Below are 25,402 nucleotides of genomic sequence, written 5' to 3'. Positions count from 1 at the left end.
ATCACTGTGAATGGTGACTGCAGCCATGAAATTAAGACGCTTACTCCTTGGAAGGAAAGTAATGACCAACCTTGATAGCATATTAAAAAACAGAGACATTACTTTGCCAACAAAGGTCCGTCTGGTCAAGGCTATGGTTTATCCAGCAGTCATGTATGGATGTGAGAGTTGGACTGTGAAGAAAGCTGAGTGCCGAAAAATTGATGCTTTTGAGCTGTCGTGTTGGAGAAGACTATTGAGAGTCCCTTGGACTGCAAGGACATCCAACCATTCCATCCTAAGGGAGATCAGTCCTGGGTGTTGGAAAGACTGATGCTGAAGCTGAAACTCCAGTACTTTGGCCACCTCATGTGAAGAGTTGACTCACTGGAAAAGACCCTGATGCTGGGAGGGACTGGGGGCAGGAGGAGAAGGGGACAACAGAGGATAAGATGGCTGGATGGCATCACTGACTCGATGGGCATGAGTTTGAGTGAACTCTGGGAGTTGGTGATGGACAGGGAGGCCTGGTGTGCTGCGATTCATGGGGTCGCAAAGAGTTGGACACGACTAAGAGACTGAACTGAACTGAACTGAACTGATGGGACCAGATGCCATGATCTTAGTTTTCTGAATGTTGAGCTTTAACCCAACTTTTTCACTCTCCTCTTTCACTTTCATCAAGAGGCTCTTAGTTCCTCTTCACTTTCTGCCATAAGGGTGGTGTCATCTGCATATTTGAGGTTATTGATATTTCTCCCAGCAATGTTGATTCCAGTTTGTGCTTCATCCAGCCCAGCATTTCATATGATATACTATGCATATAAGTTAAATAAGCAGGGTGATAATATACAGCCTTGACATACTCCTTTCCCTGTTTGGAACCAGTCTATTGTTTCACGTCTGGTTATAACTGTTGCTTCTTGACCTGCATACAGATTCCTCAGGAGGCAGGTAAGGTGGTCTGGTATTCCCATCTCTTGAAGAATTTTTCACAGTTTGTTGTGATCTACACAGTCAAAGGCTTTGGTGTAATCAATTAAGCAGAAGTAGATGTTTTTATGGAACTCTCTTGCTTTTTCGATGTTCCAACGGGTGCTGGCAATTTGATCTCTGGTTCCTCTGCCTTCTCTAAATCCAGCTTGAACATCTTGAAGTTCATGGTTCATGTACTGTTGAAGCCTGGCTTGGAGAATTTTGAGCATTTTCTTGCTAGCATGTGAAATAAGCGCAAGTTTGAATGTTCTTTGGCATTGCCCTTCTATGGGACTGCAATGAAAACTGACCTTTTCCAGTTCTGTGGCCACTGCTGAGTTTTTCAAATTTGCTGGCATATTGAGTGCAGCACTTTCACAGCATCATCTTTTAGAGTTTGAAATAGCTCAACTGGAATCCCATCACCTCCACTAGCTTTGTTCTTAGTGATGCTTCATAAGGCCCACTTGACTAAGGCATTCCAGTATGTCTGGCTCTAGGTCAGTGATCACACCATCATGGTCATGAAGATCTTTTTTGTTTAGTTCTTCTGTGTATTTTTCCCACCTCTTCTTAGTATCTTCTGCTTCTGTTAGGTCCATACCATTTCTGTCCTTTATTGCATTTCATGCAAAGATGGGCACAATAAAGGACAGATTGTTACTGGATCACTGGATTTTCTTGAGTGGTCATTAACTTACAAATCTCCCAAACTCCCTCAAAATTACCTATTTTTAATCCTCTAGTGGGATTTCTAAACTAATTACCCTACTCTATCCCTATCAGATTCGCTTTTAACATTGTCTCATTTGTACTTTCAATGTCACAAAATACCTCCAAGAGTCCCATTAGTGTGAAGGTTTCTGTCAGTGTGACTTTCTCTGGGACAGCATCACCCTGTCCACCACTTTCCTCACTCTGTTTAAGCTCACCTTCACTGGCTCTCCAACTGCGTCTCTTTTTAGTCCCAGAACCGCAGCCAGGTCTCCATTCCCTCGCAGCATATTCCTCCCACAACTCCATTTGCATCCTACTCAATTTTACTTCCAACTTTATCACTTTCCATTTCTTTGGTCAATTCCCTCCTTCAGTTACTTACTTTTGTAAAATGCCATGTGGGTCTATTGCTGAAGATGAGGAGGCAACACAACTGCACTCTTTGCCACCTGTGCGTGAACTGAGTAACGCGTCCAGTGACCAATCACCCACAGACTTTGAAAGAAGCAATTTGGGGTCACTAACCATTATGTATCTTTGAGGCAGTGGTTTTATGGACTGAAGAGCCAGCAGCAAAATCTCTACGTTCCACAGTTACTTGGTTAACAATACTTCGGTAACTGAAAGGTGAACAGTGTTGTCCAGGAACTGCTACTGATACGGCACCTTGACAGCCGAAGTCCACGCATGTTGGTACAAAGCAAGAACAGCCTGGACTCGGCCATGGCAACTACTAATATCCCACCCATCTTTCAATGCATGGAAATACATTTTAAAGCAATGTGAGAGATAATACTGAATGTAGCCCGATTATACTTTAAGAGCTGGAATGGTAAAGTGATATAAATAAGCTCTATGAAGTATATCTGAAATTAAGTGATTCCATTTGCTATAAAAAGAAAAAAAAGGAAAGAAGGTACATCATTCAAACCCTTCAGAAGTACTCAGATCAGTCATTTACTTTTGTCCCTACTAGTGTAAACTCTGTCAACCTTAAAACTCCCCTATGTTCCACACATAATTCAAAAAGTTTCTTACGCTAAGGCTCCTAACTGGAATTACTATTCGTTACCCTATTCACTACTGTACAAATTGTCAAAATATGTTGGGGGTAAAACACTGTGGTCTTCTGAGAATATGACCTATGTGCTTAGATTTTTGTTCATTGAAATTAGTTTACAAAAACTGAATTCATTCTTTTTGTTCTAGAAACAGCATCATATGAAACCAGAGAGGTCTTTTAGGTACCAATGATGCTACAAGAAAACCATGCAAAACTGAGTTGTTTTTTCTGCTTAAGCAGCTAGAGTTCTCAGATATTTGTAGCCTCAAAATTTCTAAACTGGAATGGAGGCAGCAGGGGCAGGAGGCAGGGTGGGAAGCTGTCTTCCCCTCCTACCTCTCAAGACAGAGAAAATCCCAACACGAAACATGGCCTGCTCACAACCTTCAACCTGCACACAGCTCCAAGCCGGCACTGGATAACTTCAAATACATACACACCACCATGGCTCAGCAGACACTATGGAGAGCCACCCAACTCAGCAAAATAATCCCACAAAGGTATGTACTCTTCATTAGACAGCAGGAGTGTGCTAAGCATTTTGCACATATTAATTCACTGCTGACAGGAACCCTCTTTGGTAGATTCTACTATTCATGTCTATATAGAGATGACAGAGCACAGAAAAATCAACTTGCCCAGGTCAAACAGCAAGTACACAGCAGAGCCAGGTGTCAAACCTGGCAGTTTGGCCCCAGAGTCCATGCTTCTAATCTCCACAGGGCTCGTTTATTTATTACCAATAAATGGCAATATTATTTAATATGTAAAAGTAACTTCTAAATCTCTTAGTCCTGAGTTTTTAACCAAGAATATATATTTCTCTGAAAATTTTTCTTTAGTTTATTAAAAGAATTTTTACAAAAAGAAGCTAACAGAAGGGATCCAACTGCCTTGTGAAATCCCACGTCTCCATCTCTTTTTCTTGGTGTTTGTATACAAAGATGCAGCTTGTTTAGTGTCTTCTGCTCTTCATTTTCTCTCTTGTCCGTTTTCCAGGTCTTTTCTGCAGAAAAGGAAAGATCACGTGTGTTCACCCAGCAGTTGGCCTTCTGCCCCAGGGTCTGGACACAAGGAAAGAAAGGGAGGGAGATGGGAGGGGTGTGAGTGGAGGCTGCTCCAGCCCCCTCACTCCATACTCACATTTGATCCTTTCTTTCCAGGCCTCTTGAGGCCCCTGCCATGAGCTGTCTTGGCCCGGAAGCTGGATACATCATCATAGCTCTCACGAGTGTTCCACTTGGAGCCTTTCTTCTTCCCACCATAACCAAACTTCTGGTTTTTATAGCGTCGCTTGGCATTGGGCCTGGAAAAAAAAGCAGTCTTATAGGTTACCCTCAACACTGCAAATCCTGACGAATGTTACAATTCAACCATACCCTCAGTTTCCTATCTGTAAACGAAGCCCATAGATACTACTGTACCCAAAATCTCATCCTTGACCCAGTATTTCTACTCTATAAACTCCCCAGACAAGATCATCTACCTACAGCCTTAACCACCAAAGCAGGAAAACAAAGCAAGAATCAGGAAAAGATCTATCATGTGGCTCATCATTTATCTTCAGAGCCCATGGACTACTGTAGCCCACCAGGCTCCTCTGTCCATGGAATTCTCCAGGCAAGAATACTGGAGTAGATTGCCATTCCCTTCTCCAAGGGATCTTCTGCATTCAGGAATCAAACCCAGGTCTTCTGCATTTCAGGCAGATTCTTTAACGTTTTGAGCCATCTGGGAAGCCCCATTTTTAAACTAAATCTTATTAAATCACCCTCAGTTGTTCCTAGTCCTCTCAAGGATATTAAATGCAGTTAACGTTCGAGTGTAATACATGTTAAAACTGATCGTCCCACAGGAATCTCAATTCACCATATCCAAAGTCATAGTCACCTCCCTCCTAGACTGGTTTCACCTCCTGTATCTACAGCCTAACTTGAGGTTAGTGGTCCTACCATATACTCAGTTGCCCACACTACGAACCTAGGGTGGATTATAATTCCTTTTTTCATTCTCTGCACCCAGCTCAATTACTGAGTCCTGCTAATTTGACCTCTTGAGTATTTCTTCAACCAATTTTCTCTTCTCTACCCCTACTACCACTTTCAGGTCATTATCCTTGTTCTCTGGACTTTTGTAATGGTCCCCTGATCAATTTCCCTGCCTCCCTCACTTACACAAGTACCACTGTAATATTGAAAACATGAATATGACCTGCTCACCATTTTCAGTAAAGTCCATGAGCACCTCCCCACTGACTGCTGGAAATAGCCCAGGCTCCTCACAACACTGCCCTGCACTCAGCCCAGGTCCTCCCAGCTACACCTCACCACTCCTTGCCGCATGCTGTAACCCCCATGACACCAAATGCTGGCTGTTCCTCACACACCAACCTGCTGTTCTCATCGCTACACTTCTGCTCATTCATGTTCTTCCTTCTTCCCCAAACCCAGGTCTCTCCTGTTCTCCTGGTTAATTCCTACTGGTCTTTCAGACTAAGCTCTGATGAACCCTTCTCCAGGAAGCCATCCCCAGACTCTGACCCCTGGACCATGTCACATATTTCTAAAATGGGCTTCCAGACTTCTCCCTCAATGCCTCTATCACAGCATGGACTATATTATATAGATATGATCATTCTCCTCAGGATGGGTGTCCAGGAATGCATAAAGGTGAATTAAAAGAACCAGTAATAATATCCAACATTATCCCTTTTAATCTTTCTAATATTAAGAGGTACTTACAATTTTTTTTTCATTTTCACAAATAAGGAAATTAACATTTAGGAAGGTGAAGTAACTTGCTCAAAGCTACCCTCCTAATGAGAGACAGAACCCAGATCAGAACCCTAGGTCTGCACACAACCCTCACACATGAGGAATCAACTTCTACTGCGTATTTACTGAAATCACCTCACTTGAACCTTCAAAGACTGATGTGGCTGAATGGGCCCATCACATGGCCCATAGACTGGGCTGTAGGCACAGCCGCACTCCTTGCAATGAGGACACACCATGAACTGTGGCCTTGCACGCACCATCACCAAAACAGAATGCAGCACTCACCCCTTCCTCATTTGCTGGCCTTTGGCGCCTTCTTTTGTGCTGCATGCAACAGGCTTCTGATCTCCCTCAAGGAAGTCCAATTTATCAGAGAAACCTGGGAGTGAAGTACTTTGATCAACACCACAGTGTTTTAAAAAGATTCAACTTCAAAAGAAGGATGTTACTTATGGAATTGGTATTAAGGGCACATCTTGCTTCGCACACCATTGTCAAACGTTAGGTCCAATAGTTCCAAATCAATCAAGCCTTCAGATGTGTTTGATAGAATCACCAGGTACCCCTGCTCCCCTGCAGCCTTATGAGAGAATACACTCACCTTTCTGATATTTCTTAATGGCACTCATCATGTGTGATTTCTCCTTCTGCCGCTTCTGAAGAACCTCTGTTTGCACCTGGATGTGGACACAGGACTGTTACACCCACTCCAAACCAGCACTCCAAATGGCTAGTCTCTCAGTGACCAGGCTGTGACCACCACTGAGCACTGACTGTGTGCCACAACCACATTAAGGCTCTAAGTATATTCTCAATTTCTCATCCCAACATCCCACTGAAGCAGAAATTCTTACGACCCCAAAACGAAGCACAGAGAGACGCTATAATTTGCCTAAGTCACACAGCAAGTGTGGAGCTGAGATTCACACCCAGGAAGTCTGCATTCTTACCCATGACACAAACTGCTACAAAACTGCACAAATCATGTTTATGTCAACATCCAATTCTCTAATTATATCTGGGCAGATTAAATACCTGAACCACTGTTGCTAGGCATGAAAATATCAACAGAGAAAACAATCTCCCCCAAAAACAAACAAAAAAAAACCTTTAAGGATAAAAAGAGATGCTTAAACTCTAAGGCAGGGTTTCTCTATCCCAACACTATAACAGTTTGGACAGGATCATTCTTTGTCAGGGGGGAGCAGAGCCTGTCCTCTGCATTGCAGGATGTTTAGAAGCCTCCCTGCTCTCCACCCACAAGCACCAACTACACACTCCCCACCAAGGTGTGACAACCAAAAATGCCCTCAGACATTGCCAAATGTTCCCTGGTCAAACAAAATTATCCTCCATCGGACTGTGCTGGGAGGTCAGGTTTGGAAACCACTGATCTGGACCCAGCTCTTCACTGTACAGGTGTGCAAAGTACATCCCAGAGAAGTGCCTGACTCGCTTGTAGTGACCATACTACTTCTGGTGACACACAGGTGTCCAGGAGGAATTGTGTTTGTGGACGCTAGCAACCCATGCTGCTATGAGGGAGTAAACACACAAGGGAACACACACCAGGCACAGAACCAACTCAGACCAGGCAATCTACGGACAAACACCCTCGGCCCCATCCCAGCCCTGTCCGTTGTCCTTCCCACCTTCTTTCCATATTTCCTAAGTGCTCGCAGCTGCTTAGCCTTTTCCGACTTCTCCATGGCGGCCTGCTTAGCCTGCAGTTTCTGTCGAATCTAAAACACAAAATGTTGTCAGCTTATGTTAGTTGAAAATGGCGTGGAAGCTGCTTAGGGTGCAGGGAGCAGGCACACTGTGGAGTTCTGCACACTGTGGAGCTCAAAGGAAACTTGTGAATCATCGACTCCAAGCCCTGTGTTTCACACACAAGCATAATAAGGCCCAAAGGCTAACACCTTTATCCAAGACACCAAAAGTCTCAGCCTTGGAACCACAACATCAAGGCGACCTTCTTATTCCCAGTGTGCTGTTTGCTCTGCTAAACAAAACAGCTTGCTTGCCACTGAATCAGGAGAAAAGACGAACTTCTCTCCATCCATACCATCTGCAGACGGTGATGAAAGCAGTATACAGCTTTAGCCTCCTTCTCCAGTAGACCATCTGCGCTATAAAAACTCACAACTGATATCAGGTACCTAGCTATTTGCATTAAACATACACATTTCAGTTAAAGAATCAACAGTTACGAATTTGAATGTGCAGAAATGGGTCTGGGTTCATCTCTAGATTAGCTTCCTTGAGTACCACTGAGACAAGAAAATCCAGCTTGAGGCCCAAGGGAACTATTTAGGTATATCTTAGATTAGACGTTGGTAATTCTCTGCCTCCCAAAGTTGAATAAGGACCAAATTCTACCTAACTGTCCAGTTCAGTCACTCATTCATGTCTGACTCTTTGCGAACCCATGGACTGCAACACTCCAGGCCTCCCTGTCCATCATCAACTCCCAGAGTTTACTAAAACTCATGTCCATTGAGTTGGTGATGCCATCCAACCATCTAATCCTCTGTTGTCCCCTTCTCCTCCTGCCTTCAATCTTTCCCAGCATCAGGTCTTTCCCAATGAGTCAGCTCTTCACATCCGGTGGGCAAAGTATTGGAGTTTCAGCTTCAGCATCAGTCCTTCCAGTGAATATTCAGGACTGATTTCCTTTAGGATGGACTGGTTGGATCTTCCTGCAGTCCAAGGGACTCTCAAGAGTCTTCTCCAACACCACAGTTCAAAAGCATCAATTCAGTGCTCAGCTTTCTTTACAGTCCAACTCTCACATCCATACATGACTACTGGAAAAACCATAGCCTTAACTAGCCTTAATTTAGCTAACTGTAAATTATGCCAAATCTGAGCCATACATCAATCCTTCATTTTACAGCAGAGAAAAACTGAGGCTCAGAGAAAGGTAATTGTCTGCAAGTTATAATGCTGCCCCGGCAATGGCAGGAAAGAACTGTTGTCTCTTCCACACACCATACTATGACCATGCCAGCTAGGAGATGCATAAAGATCATCTTTACCCTAGGGACCACACTTCTTACATTATGTTCCTCCCTTAACTGTTTATATTAGGAAAAAGTCAACCTTACATTTGTCCAACCGGTGTTGATTAGCATGAATCTGACATAGATAACTGAGATAATAATCATCCTCTGACAACTGGCTCCCTATTAATGTGCTTATGCCTTTGTTTGAACATTAAGGGAGATAAGCCAGCTGAATAGACCTGAGTACAAAGCCTCAGTCTTCCACAGAAAACCTTTTCCATTTCTTACCTTCTGCATCTGCTGATCAGACTTGGCCATTTCTGCAAAGTAATCCGTAGGCCGCTTGGTAGGCACTTTGAGCTGATGGAGGCGGGGCAATACTGCAAGCACTGCTGCCTGGGCTTGACGGTAGCTGAGGATGTAGGACAAAGTGTGAAATAAGCTAAGGCAGAGAGGCCTTACATCCTTCTCGCTGCCTCTCATAAGGTATCCAAGGTCTGAAGAGCCCACAACACCTGACCTCCACCAGCAAGAACACACACACAAACAAAAATGGTAATAAAACCTCATTAACTCATTAGGATAAATCTTTTAAAAGGGGTGGGGAGTATTGCTTAAAATGAATTAGTAGTTTAATAAAATGACCACTTTAGAAGTGCTCACTAACTTACAAATGCCAGTTACACATTCTTATTTAGTCACTAAAAAAAAAGTCCATATAAGGATCCCGCATAAGAAACTTTTTGTTCTCATAATCAACTGCACAAAAAACTTTAAAACTTAATATTTGAAAATAAACTGGACTTTAAATTGTGACTGCTGGACCACGGGGTTTTTCTCTCAACCACGGAGCATCTCCTACTCTTTAGTCCAAAGAAGCTTTCCTCCCTACTCCCAGGCTTAGGACACCTCGGAGGAACACAAGCTCACGGCTTCCACCCTCTCCCCACTCTCTAGCACAGGGACCCACAACCTTTCACACACTTGAAAACATACATACAAGCTCATCTCACGCTTAAAGTCATCTTCTGGATCAACAGCTTTCGGATCCTGGTTCTGAGATGTTGACTGAGGTCCACTGATTTCTGGTACCGGACCCAGGGTCACATCAAGCCTTTCAACCCATTCCAGATCCCGCTTGAATTCAGCCAAACACTGCTTCAGGCCATTCTAGGAAATTCAGACACCAAGCTCACAAAAAGGTAACAGGCCAACAAACGAAGTGCCAACCTCCAAGACCCCGACAGGTAGTTGACCCTCTTGGCAATGCGCAGGATGAGTCTTTCCTGGAATTAGAACGCAGTCTCTGGAGCACAACAATGCCTCGCGCGCATCCCAAGTCTAGCATCCTCCGACCGGGCCCCCGAACTCACCACGTCATTCACGGCCTTCTTCGGCCCCTCTAGCACCACGTTGAGGCCTGGCTTTAGAAGCCCCCGGGAAAACGCATCCTGCAACTACAAGGCACGTTCCGCGGTGAGAACGGGAGAGTGAGGAGCCCTCTCCCTAGCGCAGCCCCGCGAGCTCGGATGATACCTACCTCTCTGTCTGTGACAAGAGAGTCATCAGAATCGGAGTCCGAACCTGAGAGCGGGGGGGTGTCCATCTCACCACGCGCGAGTCCACACCCACCGAAGGAAGCGGAGTAGCCCGAGACGCCCGCGCCTGGAAAAGGGCGCCCCTCGCCGCGGCCGGTTTGCAGCCCCCTGCCCTCCTGCCGCGGACCCACGTGGACTCGAACCGCACCGGAGCAAACAGCTGCTCCTGAGCTCTCTGAGCAAAAGACTTCCGCTTCCGGGTGCTGACATACTTCCGGCTTGCGTTGCTATAGGAACCGCTCCGGCGTCGGTGAGCGCTGGGTTGCTTCGGATTCGTAGGGGCACACGCGTGGTCTGGTGATCCAGAGAGCAGAAGCTTACAGGTGGGAGAGATCCCTGGGGGTCGTCCAGAGGAGCAGGAAGCCGCGAGGGCGAAAGGAACGAGCAGACGCAGGAGCTGGGTCTGGGGCACCGGACGAGTTTGCTAAGGGGAGGGGGCGGAGGAGCAGTTCGGGGCCGACCCACGGGCGTGTCGCGGGGCGGGTGCGGCAGGGTGGGCGGGGTTTCGCGTTTCTCCTTGCTCACCAGCTGCGTTGCGTCTTTAGCGGAACTACCCCGGACCATGTCCACTGTGGTAGCTCAGTCGCTGCATGTTTTTGGTCTTCGATCCCACGTGTCCAACAATGTCTTCTTCTTCGATGAACAGATCATTATATTTCCTTCAGGAAATCACTGTGTGAAGTACAATGTGGATCAGAAATGGCAAAAATTCATTCCAGGTAAAACTGTTTCCAATCTGACATCTAGGCAACCATGTGAACCAAATATAACACCGTAATCCCAATACGACAATTGAAAGAAAACTTTTTTGTCCAACTTGAATATACATATAGTTTTATAAATGTGGAAGAAATACATGTCTACTTGCCTTATTTTAATGTATAGATTAATGAATCATACATACTTAAAGTCACATGTAAAATCATGTTAATTTAAAGGTACTTATTTTCACTGTGATCTAATGGAAAAAAATTCTTTTGAAGAGTTTCATGCATCTTCATTATCACTCTCTTTGTCATCACCAGGGCTGCTTTTTGACTTCTCTAACAGTTTTCTAGAGTACACCACTTTCATTACAGACCTTCTGAATCCATTTATGATGAAGACACTGGAGATTTTACCCCAGGTCAGAAATAACCATTTGTGTACTGTAACATTTGGTTTTGTTCACATTGGTCCTGCAAATGATATATATGATTTCCACATCTTAGCCACTCTTTTCCACTGTTTTCTGTGCTCAACCCGTTTTAATGTGACATGCATACAAAAGACTGTATACTACATATATGTAGTATTTAAAGAACTATAATAAAATGAAAATCTGCAAATCTACCAAAAGGAGAACAAATAGTACAGTACCAGTTCCTGTGTTTCTCCCTGACATCATTCATCTCACATGTGCCCACTCTCACTCCATCCTGTAATTATTCCCTTATTTCTCTGTATAGTTTTACCACATATTTATCTGTGTGGCCTTATGTAAGATATTGGGTTTTGTTTGTGCTACTTTCCAACTTCGTATAAATGTAATGGTAGTGTATGTATTCTGTGACTTGCTTCTCTTGTTTAACAACATACTTTGAGATTCATGCATTTTATACATGTTAACTGAGTTCTTTTCGTTACTATGCAGTATTCCCTCATATGACTCTAGTGTCTCAAATATATTTTTCCATTCTAGTGTTGATGGACATTTGAGAAGCAACATTTTTTTTTTTTTTTTTTTTTTGCTTCTCTGGTGGCTCAGATGGTAAAGAATCCGCCTGCAATGAGGGTTCGATCACACTGGGTTCCACTTGGGTTTGACCGCTGGGTTGGGACGATCCCCTGGAGAAGGGAACGGCTACCCACTCCAGTATTCTGGCCTGGAGAATCCCATGGACAGAGGAGCCTGGCAGGCTACAGTCCACAGGGTTGCAAAGAGTTGGACACGACTGAGTGACTTTCAGTTTCATTTTTTTGCCATTTCAAACTGTACTACATTCTTGCATTCATGTGTTCTCATCTACTTGTGCAGAGATTCTCCAGGGCACACACCAAAACAGTAGTGTGGCCGTACTAGTTCACAACTGCTGTTACCCCACAACCTCACCACCCCTTGCTATTGTTCTACTTCCTAATGTTTTGTGCATTTACCTACTACTAATGAGGATGAGAATCTTTTCACATGATTAAGGGGCTACTCCTGTTTAATCTTCTGTGAAATGTCTTGTTTAAATATTTTATCCATTTTCTATGTTTTGGGGGGTAATTTTCTTACTGATTTATGATTGCACTATATTTTCTGTATACTAATCCTTTGTCAGATGTATACATACTACAAACAATTTCTCCCAGTTTGGGGCTTGTGTTTTCTTCCTCCTTATGGTATCTTGTTGGACAGAAATTCTTGGTTTTAATGAAGTCAAATTTATCAACCTTACTCAAGCTTATTAATATATTCTCCTATATTATCTCTTTGATATGCTCCACATTTACCTTTCATCTTTTAAGCGCTGGGTTAGGAGGATGCTGAGTGTGGGGGAATAGTGAGGAACCCAGTATGCCTGGAGCAGAGGGAATAGAGGAGGAGGAGCGAGGTGAAGCAGAGAAGTAGGCAGAGCAACATCACATGGGCTTTGAGAGGAAGGGCTCCTACTCTGAGTAAAATGAGAGGCTGGGATGGAGGATTCTGAGCAGAGTGACATGATCTGACATGTTTCAAAAGGTTCCTTGTGGCTACTGTTCACAGAATAGATTTAAGGAGGGACAAGGGAGGAAACAGGAGCCCCGCTGAAGGACTATGGCTGTAATCCAGGTGGGAGGACATGGTGGCTTGGAGCAGGTAGCAGGTAACAGGGATGGTGAAAAGAGATCAAAGCCTGGCTCTATTTTGAAGGTGGAGGTGACAGGTTTCCTCATCGACCTGATGTAGTTGGGAGAGAAAAGGAAGAAGCAAGGCTTTTGGCCTGAGCAACTGAAAGGATGGAGTTGCTGCTAATTGAGACAGGAAAGACTGCAGAAGGAGCAGGTTTTGTGTGGAATGTTAGTTTTTTACGTGGGAAGACTGAGATGCCTGCTAGATATGCAAGACAGAGATGCCTGCTAGATAGGATCTTAAGTGAGCACTTTGATGTCAATTCTTGCCTGGAGAGTTCCATGGACAGAGGAGCCTGGCAGGCTACAGTCCATGGGGTAGCAAAGAGTTGGACCCGACTGAGCAACTAACACTTTTTCAATTTCAGTTTATGTCAGTTGTGGATTCAAGAGAAAAGGCCCTGGCTGGTAATAAACATTTGAAGGTTGTTAGCATAGAGGTGAAATACAAAGCCCTTAGAATGAGGACTTCCCTGGTGGTCCAGTGGTTAATTCTGCACTTCCAATGCCAGGGACATGGGTTCAACCCCCAGTCAGGGAACTTAAGATCCTACAAGCTTGCAGCATGGCCAAATAATAATCTTTTTAAAAAATCCTTAGAATGGATTGGATCACCCAGGGAGTAAATGAGTTTGTGAAAGAAAAGAAGGATAAAGATTGGGCTGTGGGGCCTTCCTACATTTAGTGCCAGGAAATGAGGAAGAACCTGAAAAAGAGTCCTTGGAGGAGTAGCCAAAAAAAGGAAATCCATATAGGAGGTGAACATATTTCAGGGAGAAGTCAGTCATCAACTGGGTTAAAACAATGGGAAAGCATTTACAAACTGCAGTCAGTCAGCACATGTTAAGCACCCACTGGGAGTCAGACACTAGTGATTAAAAGAATGAGTAAGCCAGAAAGCCAGGGCCCCAGGCCTCCGGGAGCTCTCGGCATTGTAGTGGGGACAGGTATGTATTCAAATGGGCATCGGGACTATGTAAATGAGCAGGACACCTTCTAGGCCAGGTACAGCCCTGGTAAGAAGCACAGAGGAGGGGAGTAAATTCTTGTCCTTTGCCTTCTCCTGGCAGTCTTGTCTACACTCACACTTTCAACTCCCCACCATGACTTTTACCTCAAATCTGTATTTCAGTCCAAACATCTCCCCTAGCTTTCATCGTATCAAGTGGCCTGCTAAGACCTCTTTACCTGAAAGTTCCACAGTATGTATCTCACACACAATATATCCAGAATGGAATTTATCATTTCCTTTCTTCTCCCTCTTTCCTTGAGACTCTACTTTGCAAGGTATCAAAACACATGATAAAGATACGATTACAAAAATAAGCTAGTCCTAGTATAAATATCCCAGAAACCCAATAATACACAAATAAATGAATACAGTGGATAAAGGAATACATAAATGAATTTCAGTTCAGTTCAGTCACTCAGTCGTGTCCGACTGTTTGCAACCCCGTGAACCACAGCACACCAGGCCTCCCTGTCCATCACCAACTCCTGGAGTTTACCCAAACTCATGGCAACCCACTCCAGTATTCTTGGCTGGAAAATCCCATGGACAGAGAAGCCTGGGAGGCTACAGTCCATAGGGTCGCAAAGAGTCAGACACGACTGAGCGAAAAGTGGAGGAAGAATATGGAGTGCTGGCTGTTCAGGGCATAAAGCCCTGTTATCTGACCCTGCTGCACCTTCCAGACCCATCTCGGTCACCCCTGGCTCACACAGGATGCTCAGCCATTGCCCACTGTGTGTAGCTCCCCCACCCTCTACACCGTTTCTCACTTCCACACCTTTGCCCTTCCTGACCTACCCCACCCCCCATCCTGTTCCCACTTTGTCCTCTTTTAGGAATCCTTCCCTGACTTCTCCTCCCATCACGGCCTCAGTGAGGGGCCCATCCTAGTTGTTTTCAAAATAGCCAAGGCACAGTTGTACTGAAGGATACAGGGATCAACAGTTACATTTCTGCACTTTTCTCCTGTTGCCTTGGCAGCACCCACCACGGTGCCTGGTTTGTGCTAGATCTCGGTGAATGCATGGTCACCCCTCATCAGCCCCTCTGCTCTCTTTGCAGGCTCAGACAAGAGTCAGGGCATGTTGGCCTTGGCCATCAGTCCCAATCGGCGCTACCTCGCTATCTCAGAGACCGTGCAAGATAAACCTGTCATCACCATTTATGAACTGTCAGCCATCCCCTGCCGGAAGCGCAAAATCCTTAATAATTTTGACTTCCCAGTTCAGAAGTTTATTTGCATAGCTTTTTCTCCAGACTCTAAATACCTCTTGACTCAGACCTCACCTCCAGAATCAAACCTTGTCTATTGGCTGTGGGAAAAACAGAAAGTCATGGCCATTGTTAGAATCGACACTCAGAACAATGCTGTCTACCAGGTACTGCCCGGAATAACAAATATTATGCAAATTATTAAAAAATAGTACAAGCTGTCTCTCACTGAATGCTTTCTATGTGCCAGGGATAGTGCCGACTTCTTAAAATGCATTTTGAAATTTGCCACACAACACCATATAAAGTATACATAATTGTTGTCTCTGTTTTAAAGATGAAAGAACTGAGGCTGCAACAATTTAGCAGGACCAGGACTCCCTGACCCCAGGGCCTGTGTTCTTTATTTTGGCCCAGAACTGCTTGCTGGTCACAAGTCAGGTTCAGAGGCAGTTTGATCAATTTGCTCTCTCCCCCCAGACCTGGCCTCTCCTGGGCAGCATTTCTGGGCAGTGGGAAGACTTCAGGAAGGTGGTGTGAGGTCGTAAATGTTTAGGAAGCTATCTGTGAAATTGCCGTTATGTGAGGAGCAGAAGTTTCTATTGTGCTTTGAGGATGAAATGCAGAGGATGTGTCAGAGGCTGGCTGGGTCCCAAGGAGGCTTTGCTTGGAGCAGTCAACCTGGTCTGAGATCTAGTGCTCAGTGTTACAGGGCCACGCGCTCAGTTCTGTTCAGGTTCGGAGATACTGGCTAATCAGCATCTTGGGCACAGACTCTGTTATTCTCACGAGGCTGGCGTGTGAACCAGCATGCCACACCCAGAACACATATCATCTATCCGGTGTGTTTCCTCCCTTGAGAAGTGAAATTGTTAACCAACAGGTTGCTTGGTGATTACAGAATCAGAGCAGAGACAAGTAGAGCCTGAAGATTACTTCATCCAGGTCATAGTAAGGCAGGATACAGCATCCTATTCAGAGCAGGGAGCACCTTGTCTCGAACAGATTCAGGAAACATTCGCTGGATGCCTGCTTTGAACCTGCCACTGGGGATACAGAGATGAAAAAGGCATAGACCCTCCAGGTGCTCACCATCCAGTGGGGGGACAGATTGCCTGTGACGGCCAATGGGGATGAGGGTAAAGGGAAAGGAGGCCTAATCCCTGACATGTGGCTCCTTCGCCCTGGACAGGTCACATAAACCTGCCTGACCCTCATTTTTCTGTTTTTAGCTGAGGTTTCATTCTATTTTACTAACACAGAGTTTGGTGATTGTCAAGACCTGCTCATCCTGCTTTTTGGTCTTCATCAGGTGACTTTTGAAGGTTTTCTAATTTGACTCATGGACCCTACAAATATAATGGACATAAATCTGTCCTCTTATCAAATATGTCTTAAAATTATATGATTTAGTGATGTTTAAAGGATCCTGTGAACTACTTGGACTAACTAATAATTAGTTAAATGGGAAATAATTTCATCAAGTTTAGTTTTATGTCTCTTTTTCTTTCATTCTTTCATATTTTACAGGTGAGCTTCAATCCCCAGGATAACACTCAGATTTGTATCACTGGAAATGGGATGTTTAAGCTGCTCCGTTTTGCTGAGGGAACCCTGAAGCAAACTAATTTTCAGAGGGGAGAACCCCAAAACTATCTCGCCCACACCTGGGTGTCCGATGACAAGATTATTGCTGGCACTGATACGGGCAGACTCTTCCTCTTTGAATCTGGAGATCAACGCTGGGAGACAAGTATCGTGGTCAAGGAGCCCACCAGCGAGACGAAGAACCTGGGGATGATCCAGGAATCAGAGAGGTAACAATGCCCTCTGGGCTGGAGCTCTTAGAAAAACACACTCATCTTGCCAATAGCATCACCTCTAAAACAGCATTCTTTAAAAATCATTCCCTTATCTTTTCTAGTGTTCATCCATATTCAGGGTCGAATTTGATGTTTATAACCATAACCTAGGTACAACTATTTTTATTTTTATACCTAACCTCATTTTATAAGTGTTTCCCTGCTGGCTCAGACGGTAAGGAATCCATCTGCAATGCAGGATGCCCAGGTTCAATCCTGAGTTGGGAAGATCCCCTGGAGAAGGGAATGACTACCCACTCCAGTATCCTTGCCTGGAGAATCCCATGGACAGAGGAGCCTGGTGGGCTAGAGTCCATGAGGGTCACAAAAAGTCAGACACAACTAAACAACTAACAGTTTCACAGACTGGTATGACTTAGTCTTTAAAACTACCTATTTTCAAAAATATGTTTTCTCCTGGCTTCCCAGTTTACAAAATCAGTTAAATAGATGTCCACCAAGCCTTTGCAATGTGCAAGGCATCTTGCGAAATGCTGGGGACACAGGTCCTCAGGACCTTATAATTTGATAGGAAGCAGCAGACTAATGAGGAAATACAAGGAAATGTCAGTCAGTATGACAGAAGTGTATGGACCAGAGTAGGGGCTCAGGATGAAGCTGTCAGTTTTACCTCTACTGCAGCCAATAGTAGTCATATCTCATATTGGACAGTACCACTGTGTGGTCTAGACACTGCCTTAAACACTCTGTATATAACCTCATTTCAGCCTTACCCACCCTACATCGTACATATTATTATCCCACCCATATTGCAGACTCTAAGAGGTTAAACGCCTCACCCAAGATCACAGCACTGTTAAGTAACAGGCCAGGATTCAAAGCCAGATGTCTGATCCCAATACCTGAGCCCACAATCAAAACGGCACCCTGTAGATTCCTCTTCCTCAGTGTCTTTGGGTTCACCCATTTGTACCACCCCCATGCCAATGACATCTCCTTTTTGTCATGATGATGTTGAGAACTTCCTAATAAGGCCATTTCCCTCCAGTTTGCTGTGTTCACCATCTTTCAGTGAGTCCAGGACTCCAAGAATAAAGCTCAGACTCCTGAACTTGGCCCACATGCCCCTGCTACTCTGACCCTTCTCTATATCTGCCGCATCAGCTCTTGCCTCTGTCTACTGCATATCCCTCATGCAGTCTCCTACTTCTGGGCTTAGTCTGCCCCTACACCAACCCCACTCCCCTGGACACTGCCACATCCCTCTTTGTCCTTCAGGTCTCAGCTGGGAGCCCTCAGCTTCTGCTCGTCTCAGACAGCTGTTCTTCCTCTAAATCTGTTCTTAGGTGTTCTTGTTAGCTGATAATCGGCCAATGCCATCCTACTCAGCAGTCCCTGACAGTTCTTATCATACACCCCCTAGACCATCAGCTTAGGAACTGAGTCAACTTATTTATCATTGTTTCACAGAGTCGTTAACACAATATAACTCTGGTAAATGTCATGTGAATGAATGAGTGAATGCAAATATGCATAAATGAATGAAAGAGAAAGAAGGGAAGGGGAGGAAGAAGAGAAGGAAGGAAGGAAAGAAAGGGAAAGGGATGGAAGGGAGGGAAGGAAGCGGAAACCTGGATTTAAATCTCAGCTCTTCCCCTTACTGATTGTGTGATCTTGGAAACAACCCCTCTGAGCCACTTTTTTCTAAACAACAAAATGAGTATGATAATAAAAACAGTGACCACAGAGGATTGCAAGATTTCCATATAAGTGTATAACCTTCCATCTCCCATGGAGCGCCAGTAGCACTCCCAGTCAAAGGGGCACATTTAGGCCATGGGTAGGGGGCTCACACTGAGTGGTTTCTCCCATGTGCATGCATGCTAAGTTGCTTCACTTGTGTCCAACTCTTTGCGACACTACTGACTATAGCCCGCCAGGCTCCTCTGTCCATGGGATTCTCTGGGCAAGAATACTGGAGTGGGTTGCCATGCCCTTCTTCAGGGGATCTTCCTGACCCAGGAATGGAACATGGGCCTCCCACATTGCAGGCAGGTTCTTTACCATCTGAGCCACACTCCCACACCCAAGGACAGTCCTTCTTTCTCATCCCTGGCACAGTTCATCTCCTTGGAATGGTCTCTGTTATCTGCGTGTGCTATTTTCTTTTCCAGCCTGATCGAATTTCCAGCAGTCTCTTCCCCAGTCCCTTCCTACGAGCAGGTCATGATGACCAGCAGCCACAGCCAGCTCTCGCTGCCCCAGGTGTTTGCCATCGCAGCCTATTCAAAGGGATTTGCCTGTTCTGCTGGGCCAGGGAGAGTTCTGCTGTTTGAGAAGATGGAAGACAAGGAGTTTTACCGTGAGAGCAGGGAGATCCGGGTAAGGAGGGGAGGAAGCAGCAATGCTGGGGTCCAGGGCATCTGTTCTCCAGGAGCAGAGCACTGACACAGCGTTTGATGCAGGGAAAGGGGCTGAGTGCAGAGCACAAAGGGACTCGAGCCGTCTGTCCTGAGGGGAGTTTTAGGATGGATTGGACAGAATTGCGGTATAGAAATAGGGAGCTCTGGATCTGAATCCTGGGAGAGAACTTGGGTAAATTGTTTTCTCTTCAAGTTCAGTGTTCCCATAATGTATATGGATATTTTAACATCAAGAACACCACCTGGTGTGGGACTTCTCTGGTGCAACTTCTCAGTTGCGAGTCTCTGCACTTCCAATACAGGGGACCTCGCTTCTAGATCCTCGGTCAGGGAACTAGATCCCACTTGCCACAACTAAGAGTTTGCATGCTACAGCTAAGATCTCATGTGCCACAACTAAGACCAGGCGCAGCCAAATAAGTAAATAAATATCTTTAAAAAAAAAGAAAAGAAAACTACCTGGGCTTCCCTGGTGGCTCAGAGGGTAAAGCATCTGCCTGCAATGCAGGAGACCTGGGTTTGATCCCTGGGTTGGGAAGATCCCCTGGAGAAGGAAAAGGCAACCCACTCTGGTACTCTTGCCTGGAAAATCCCATGCACGGAGAAGCCTGGTAGGCTACAGTCCATGGGGTCGCAAAGAGTCAGACATGACTGAGCGACTTCACTTTCATTTTCACCTGGTATGCGCAGGCATTCAGCAAATCTTTGGGGAAGAAATGATACAGACCTCTGCAGAGAGAGATTTCACCTGGTTGGGAAAGAACCAGGAAGGTTTCAGAGTGTTTGAAGGTCATCTTTGAAGAAGGGTTGCAGAGGATGGATAACATTCGACAGGAAGACACAGATCAGGAAGTCCAGGTGAAGGGAAGAAATTAAGCAAACGTACCGCTGACAGGGAGCAGTGGTGTGTTTGGGAGATATCTGTTCCCCAGTGGAGGGGCCTAAAGTCACGGAAGGGAACGAGAGGGCTAAGGCTGGTAAAAAGATGGCAAACGCCAGCGTGAGAGTGAGTATGTACACGGGCAAGGCATCCTGTTTTCAGTGGAGACGGTTTCCTGGCTGAGTGACTTCACATGAGTTGCTGAATATAGCAAACCTGTGTCTCTTCATTAAGGAAACAGCTCACCCTGGTGGTTATCGAAAGGATTACACATCTGTGTGATCACTGGATGCAGTTCAGTTCAGTTCAATCGCTCAGGTGTGTCCAACTCTGCAACCCCATGGACTGCAGCACACCAGGCTTCTTTGTCCATCACTAACTCCCGGAGTTTACTCAAACTCATGTCCATCACGTTGGTAATGCCATCCAACCATCTCATCTGTTGTCCCCTTTTCCTCCCACCTTCAATCTTTCCCAGCATCAGGGTCTTTCCCATTGAGTCAGCTCTTCACATCAGATGGGCAAAGTATTGGAGCTTCAGCTTCAGCATCAGTCCTTCCAATGAATAGTCAGGATTGATTTCCTTTAGGATTGACTGATTGGATCTCCTTGCAGTCCAAGGGACTCTCAAGAGTCTTCTCCAATACCACAGTTCAAGAGCATCAATTCTTCGGCGCTCAGCTTTCTTTATAGTCCAACTCTCACATCCATACATGACACTGGAAAACCCATAGCTTTGACTAGACAGACCTTTGTTGGTAAAGTCATGTCTCTGCTTCTTAATATGTTGTCTAGGACATAGCTTTTCCTTCCAAGGAGCAAGCGTCTTTTAATTTCATGGCTGCAGTCACCATCTGCAGTGATTTTGGAGCCCCCAAGAATAAAATCTCTCACAGTTTCCATTGTTTTTCCCTATCTGTTTGCCATGAAGTGATGGGACTGGATGCCATGATCTTAGTTTTTTGAATTCTGAGTTTTAAGCCAACTTTTTCACTCTCTTCTTTCACTTTCATCAAGAGGCCCTTTAGTTCTTCACTTTCTGCCATAAGGGAGGTGTCATCTGCATATCTGATGCAGTGCCTGTGCTCAATAAATAATACTAGTTATTCTTGCAGTTAGGAGTTAGTCCTGAGGTTTTTTGTTACTGGAGCCAAAAGGCAGTGAGGTCTAGGATCACAGCAGTGGGAAGCAGAGAGAGCCTTCGTGAAGGTTAAGTCTGTAGGACATCCCCTGAGTAGATGCCGGAGCCCAGAGATAAGGACCTCTCAGGTAGGTTACCCAGGCTCAAATCAGGGTGCTGGGAAAGGACGCCAGGAAATAGGGATTAAGAGCAAGGTGGGTGGGCACTAGGGGGAGTTGGTAAGTTTACTTTGACTGTAAAGCAGTTCATTCTTTTGTGTGTTCATTTATTTAACAAATATTTATTGAGTGTTTGCTATGTGTCAGGCTCTATGCTCAGGGCTGGGACATAGATGAGAAGTAACCACACTGAGACTTGTCCTTAGGGCTCAGTCAACTAGCAAACAAACAGACATGAACAGATTGTTGGATGAGGTCAATCCTATGAGGAAAATACAGCCGGGAAAGGACAGGGAGTCAGAGGGGCTTCTGTTCTAGAAAAAGTGGCTGGGGGAGGCCCCCCTGAGGAATGTTGACACTTGACCAGAGACAAGGATAAAGTGAAGCAGTTTGAAACGTGGTTTGGACCTTGGGAGTGAGATCACTCACAATATATCCATGGCACATGCACACTCACACACAGGCTCACACACACACATATGCACACACATACTCATATACACAGCCATTGTGCTTGGCTTCTATCTGGCACATAGATGATGCTTAATTTTCACTGTTTTAAGTATTTGTTATTGTAATTACTCTGTTGTTTTCAGGCTTCCCTTGTGGCTCATCTGGCTCCACTGTGGCCCACAGTGCGGGAGACCTGGGTTCGATCCCTGGGTTTGGAAGATCCCCTGGAGGAGGGAAAGGCTACCCACTCCAGTATTCTGGCCTGGAGAATTCCATGGACTGTGTAGTCCGTGGGGCCGCAAAGAGTCAGACACAATTGAGCGACTTGCACTTGCACTTTCGCTGTTGTTTTCATTGGATCCTCGTATTAGGTAAAATCATTGAGAGAGAAAATATAGAGACAAAAAGAGGACTGAGGACAAAACTTAGCATTTCCCAATTTCAAGACTGAGACAGGATGAGAGCCCAGCAGGACACTGAGAAGGCGAGATCATTCACTCATTCAGTCAACAAGTGTCTGTCGGTCACCTGTCAGGGGCCAGGCTCCGGGGTGGGGCCTGCGGTGGGCACATCGGACATGGCGCTTCCCCCATGGACCTCACTGTCTGGGGGAGGGTGCGAGGCCACACCATGCCGTCCCTGAGTGCCTGCCATGGGCCAGGCCCCGCTCCAAGCAGCAGGGGACACAGTGGGAACAGACCAGGTCCTGGCCCGCAGGCTCCTGTTCCACTCTATGCAGTGGGACACCTGGGACAACAGAGGGAAGCCCTGGGTGCTGTGGGCACATTGAGCGACTGTCGGGGCCACTCAGCCCAGGGCGGTCAGGGAAGGCTGCCCAGAGCCCTCGCTGTCCTGGTGGAGCAGGAGGACGGGATAGGAGGTGCTGAGGAAGATAATGCCACGCAGTGGGAGGGCAGCTCAAGAGTCCAGGGTGTTCAGGGGAGGAAGGTGCCAAGGTCACTGCTGCAGGCTCTGGGAAAGCCCAGAAGATGAGGGCTGAGCAGGGCATTGGGCTTTGGTGATAAGGAAATTTCTGATATCTAGGAGGACAGTTTCAGTAAATGAGGCAGTGGAAGCCACGTTATAAGGAATTAAGAACTGAGTGGGTAATGAGGATGCAAAGGTGGTGTATGCAGACCAGCTTTCAGTAAGTTTGGTTGTTCGTGGAAGGAGAGGAAAAACAGGCAGAAGGAAACCTCGTTTAATAATGTCCACTGGGGAAAAAAAAAAAAATAATGTCCACTGGGAACTCCAGGCCCCCTGAGACTGCTGCAGGAGCTGCGGGACCCCTCCCTTCTCTCTGCCCTGTCACCCACCCCCTGTGATAGAAAGGCCTCAACCTTCCCCTCCGCTGCCCTGAAGCGCACTGTGTACCTAGTGCAGGTAGGCGCCTGCACGGAGCTCCCACCCGCAGGGCGAGAGTGGGGGCCAGACTCAAACAGAGGTACAGGTGGATCAGTTCCACCTGTGCCGCTGCCTTGTTATTCAGCCACTAGTCGCTTAAAGGTGAGTAGGAAACCCACAGAAACTGAAACACCTCAAACCCTCCCTCTCCACATCCGAGGAGCATCCAGGAAGCAGGCTGATCAGGAGAAGTAAGCTGCAAGTATCCGAGAGCATCTCAAAGTCCAGGACACCTGCCAATGCAGAGGCCTGCTGACCACTGTCCTGTGTCTTGGGCAGATTCCTGTGGATCCACAGAGCAACGACCCAAGTCAGTCGGACAAACAGGACGTGCTCTGCATGTGCTTCAGCCCCTCTGAGGAAACGCTGATCGCCAGCACCAGCAAGAACCAGCTCTACAGCATCACCATGTCCCTGACGGAGATCAGCAAGGTGAGTCTCGCCAGCAGCGCTTCCTGCCAGCCGGGGGACGGATCACCACTAGGCAAATTTTAATCCAGTTCCTGAGCATAGGCCCATTCACCGCTTTATAACAAAGTGAAAGAAACTCTAATTTCAAAATGTCCTTGTAGGAGCACTCCAATACCCGCAGGGGGCCGGGGTGGGGGACACCAGAATCTGATTGTTGTAGCCTCTTTGGATGGCATCACCGACTCGATGGACATGAGTTTGAGCAAGCTCCGGGGGTTGGTGATGGACAGGGAAGCCTGGCATGCTGCAGTCCATGGCGTCGCAGAGTCAGACACGACTGAGTGACTGAACTGAGCCTCTTTGGAGAACACCGTGGAGGTCTCTCTCGGATTTGAATTGTACCTTTCTTTTCCTCAGCAAGCAAGTGTACTGCAGGTATTTAATAGACTGCAGTACTTTGTGCAGTCCTGTGCATGGAGATGTTTATGTGTAAAGGTTTATCATTGCTTTTGTTTTTAAATAATAAAGAAAGCCGGTATGAATACACTGTAGACATTGTGGCAAAAAGGATAAAAAAGAAGCACTTTGTACTTATAAAAGGTTCACTTTATCAAGCAGACATTACAGTTTTAAATTTGTATGCAGCTAATAGCATGGACTCAAAATATAGCCTGCAAACTTTAGCAGAACAATAAGGAAAATAAACCACCTGCAATCACAGGAGGTTTTAATATATCTTTCTCAGCAATGATGGTTTTTAAAATAATAACCCTATTGAGTTATTCGTATACTATACAATTCACTTACTTAAAGTGTACAATTCAGTGGTTTTTCGTACATTCATAGAGTTATGCAGCCATTACCACCATTAATTTTGGAGCATTTCTTCACTAAAAAAAAAAAAAAAATGCTGTTTAGCTATTATGCTCCCATCATCCCATCTGCCTCCCCGAGCTCTAGCCGGTCACTAATGTCTTGTGTCTCTAAATTTGCCTTTCCTGAATGTTTCATAGCAATATGTAGGCTCTTGTGACTGGCTTTCTTCACTTAGCACAATGTTTTCAAGTTTCATTCATGTTTGAGCTTGTGTCAGTACTCCATTCCTTTTCATAACTGAATAATAACCCATTGCATGGATATACCATTTTTGTTGGTCTAATCATCAGTTAATGAACATTTGGGTTGCTTCCACCTTTTGGATATTATAAATACTGCTGCTCTAAACATCTACGTACAAGTTTTTGTGTGGAAATACGTTCTTATTTTTCTTGGATGTGTGTCTAGGAGTGAAATTCCTGAGTCAAGTAGTAACTCCATATTTAACCACTGAAGGAACTGCCAGATAGTTTTCCCAAAGTGCTGAACTGTTTTATATTCCTGTCAGCTGTGGACAAGTGTTCTAACCTCTCTGTATTTTTGTCAGCACTTATTCTTATCTGATTTTTAATTTGCATTCATAACAGTGGCTGGTCTGTAGTTTTCTTGTGATGCCTTTGTCTGCATTTGGTATTG

The 25,402-nt window shown here is 45.5% G+C and overlaps 2 protein-coding genes across 3 annotated transcripts in view; one reads left to right on the top strand and one right to left on the bottom strand.

The window, feature by feature from the left end:
* Positions 1-3,507: 3,507 nt before the first annotated feature.
* On the bottom strand, positions 3,508-10,308 carry EBNA1BP2 (EBNA1 binding protein 2). Of its 2 annotated transcripts, none has more exons than XM_061122195.1 (9): positions 10,060-10,308; positions 9,893-9,976; positions 9,520-9,689; positions 8,808-8,931; positions 7,164-7,253; positions 6,113-6,188; positions 5,797-5,890; positions 3,878-4,040; positions 3,508-3,798 (listed from the first exon to the last, which is right to left on the bottom strand). In XM_061122195.1, exons 1-9 carry the CDS (start codon positions 10,123-10,125, stop codon positions 3,523-3,525), a joined length of 1,143 nt encoding a protein of 380 aa, XP_060978178.1. In that variant the 5' UTR covers positions 10,126-10,308; the 3' UTR covers positions 3,508-3,522. The 2 variants fall into 2 exon arrangements, with proteins under 2 accessions (XP_060978178.1, XP_060978179.1); XM_061122196.1 differs by having other exon boundaries at positions 3,554-3,740.
* A 371-nt stretch (positions 10,309-10,679) lies between these two features.
* The window catches only part of CFAP57 (cilia and flagella associated protein 57), a 65,440-nt gene continuing 50,717 nt past the window's right edge, over positions 10,680-25,402 (top strand). Inside the window, exons 1-5 of the mRNA XM_061120060.1 lie at positions 10,680-10,836; positions 15,048-15,364; positions 16,728-17,014; positions 19,195-19,402; positions 23,759-23,911. Of these exons, the coding sequence (XP_060976043.1) occupies positions 10,680-10,836; positions 15,048-15,364; positions 16,728-17,014; positions 19,195-19,402; positions 23,759-23,911 (1,122 nt within the window). The remainder of the gene's footprint in view (positions 10,837-15,047; positions 15,365-16,727; positions 17,015-19,194; positions 19,403-23,758; positions 23,912-25,402) is intronic.

Source organism: Dama dama, chromosome 20 (genome assembly GCF_033118175.1).
Source record: "Dama dama isolate Ldn47 chromosome 20, ASM3311817v1, whole genome shotgun sequence".
Lineage (NCBI taxonomy): Eukaryota > Metazoa > Chordata > Mammalia > Artiodactyla > Cervidae > Dama > Dama dama.
The sequence above is the reverse complement of the archived record's forward strand: the minus strand, read 5'-3'. Positions and strand labels throughout refer to the sequence as shown.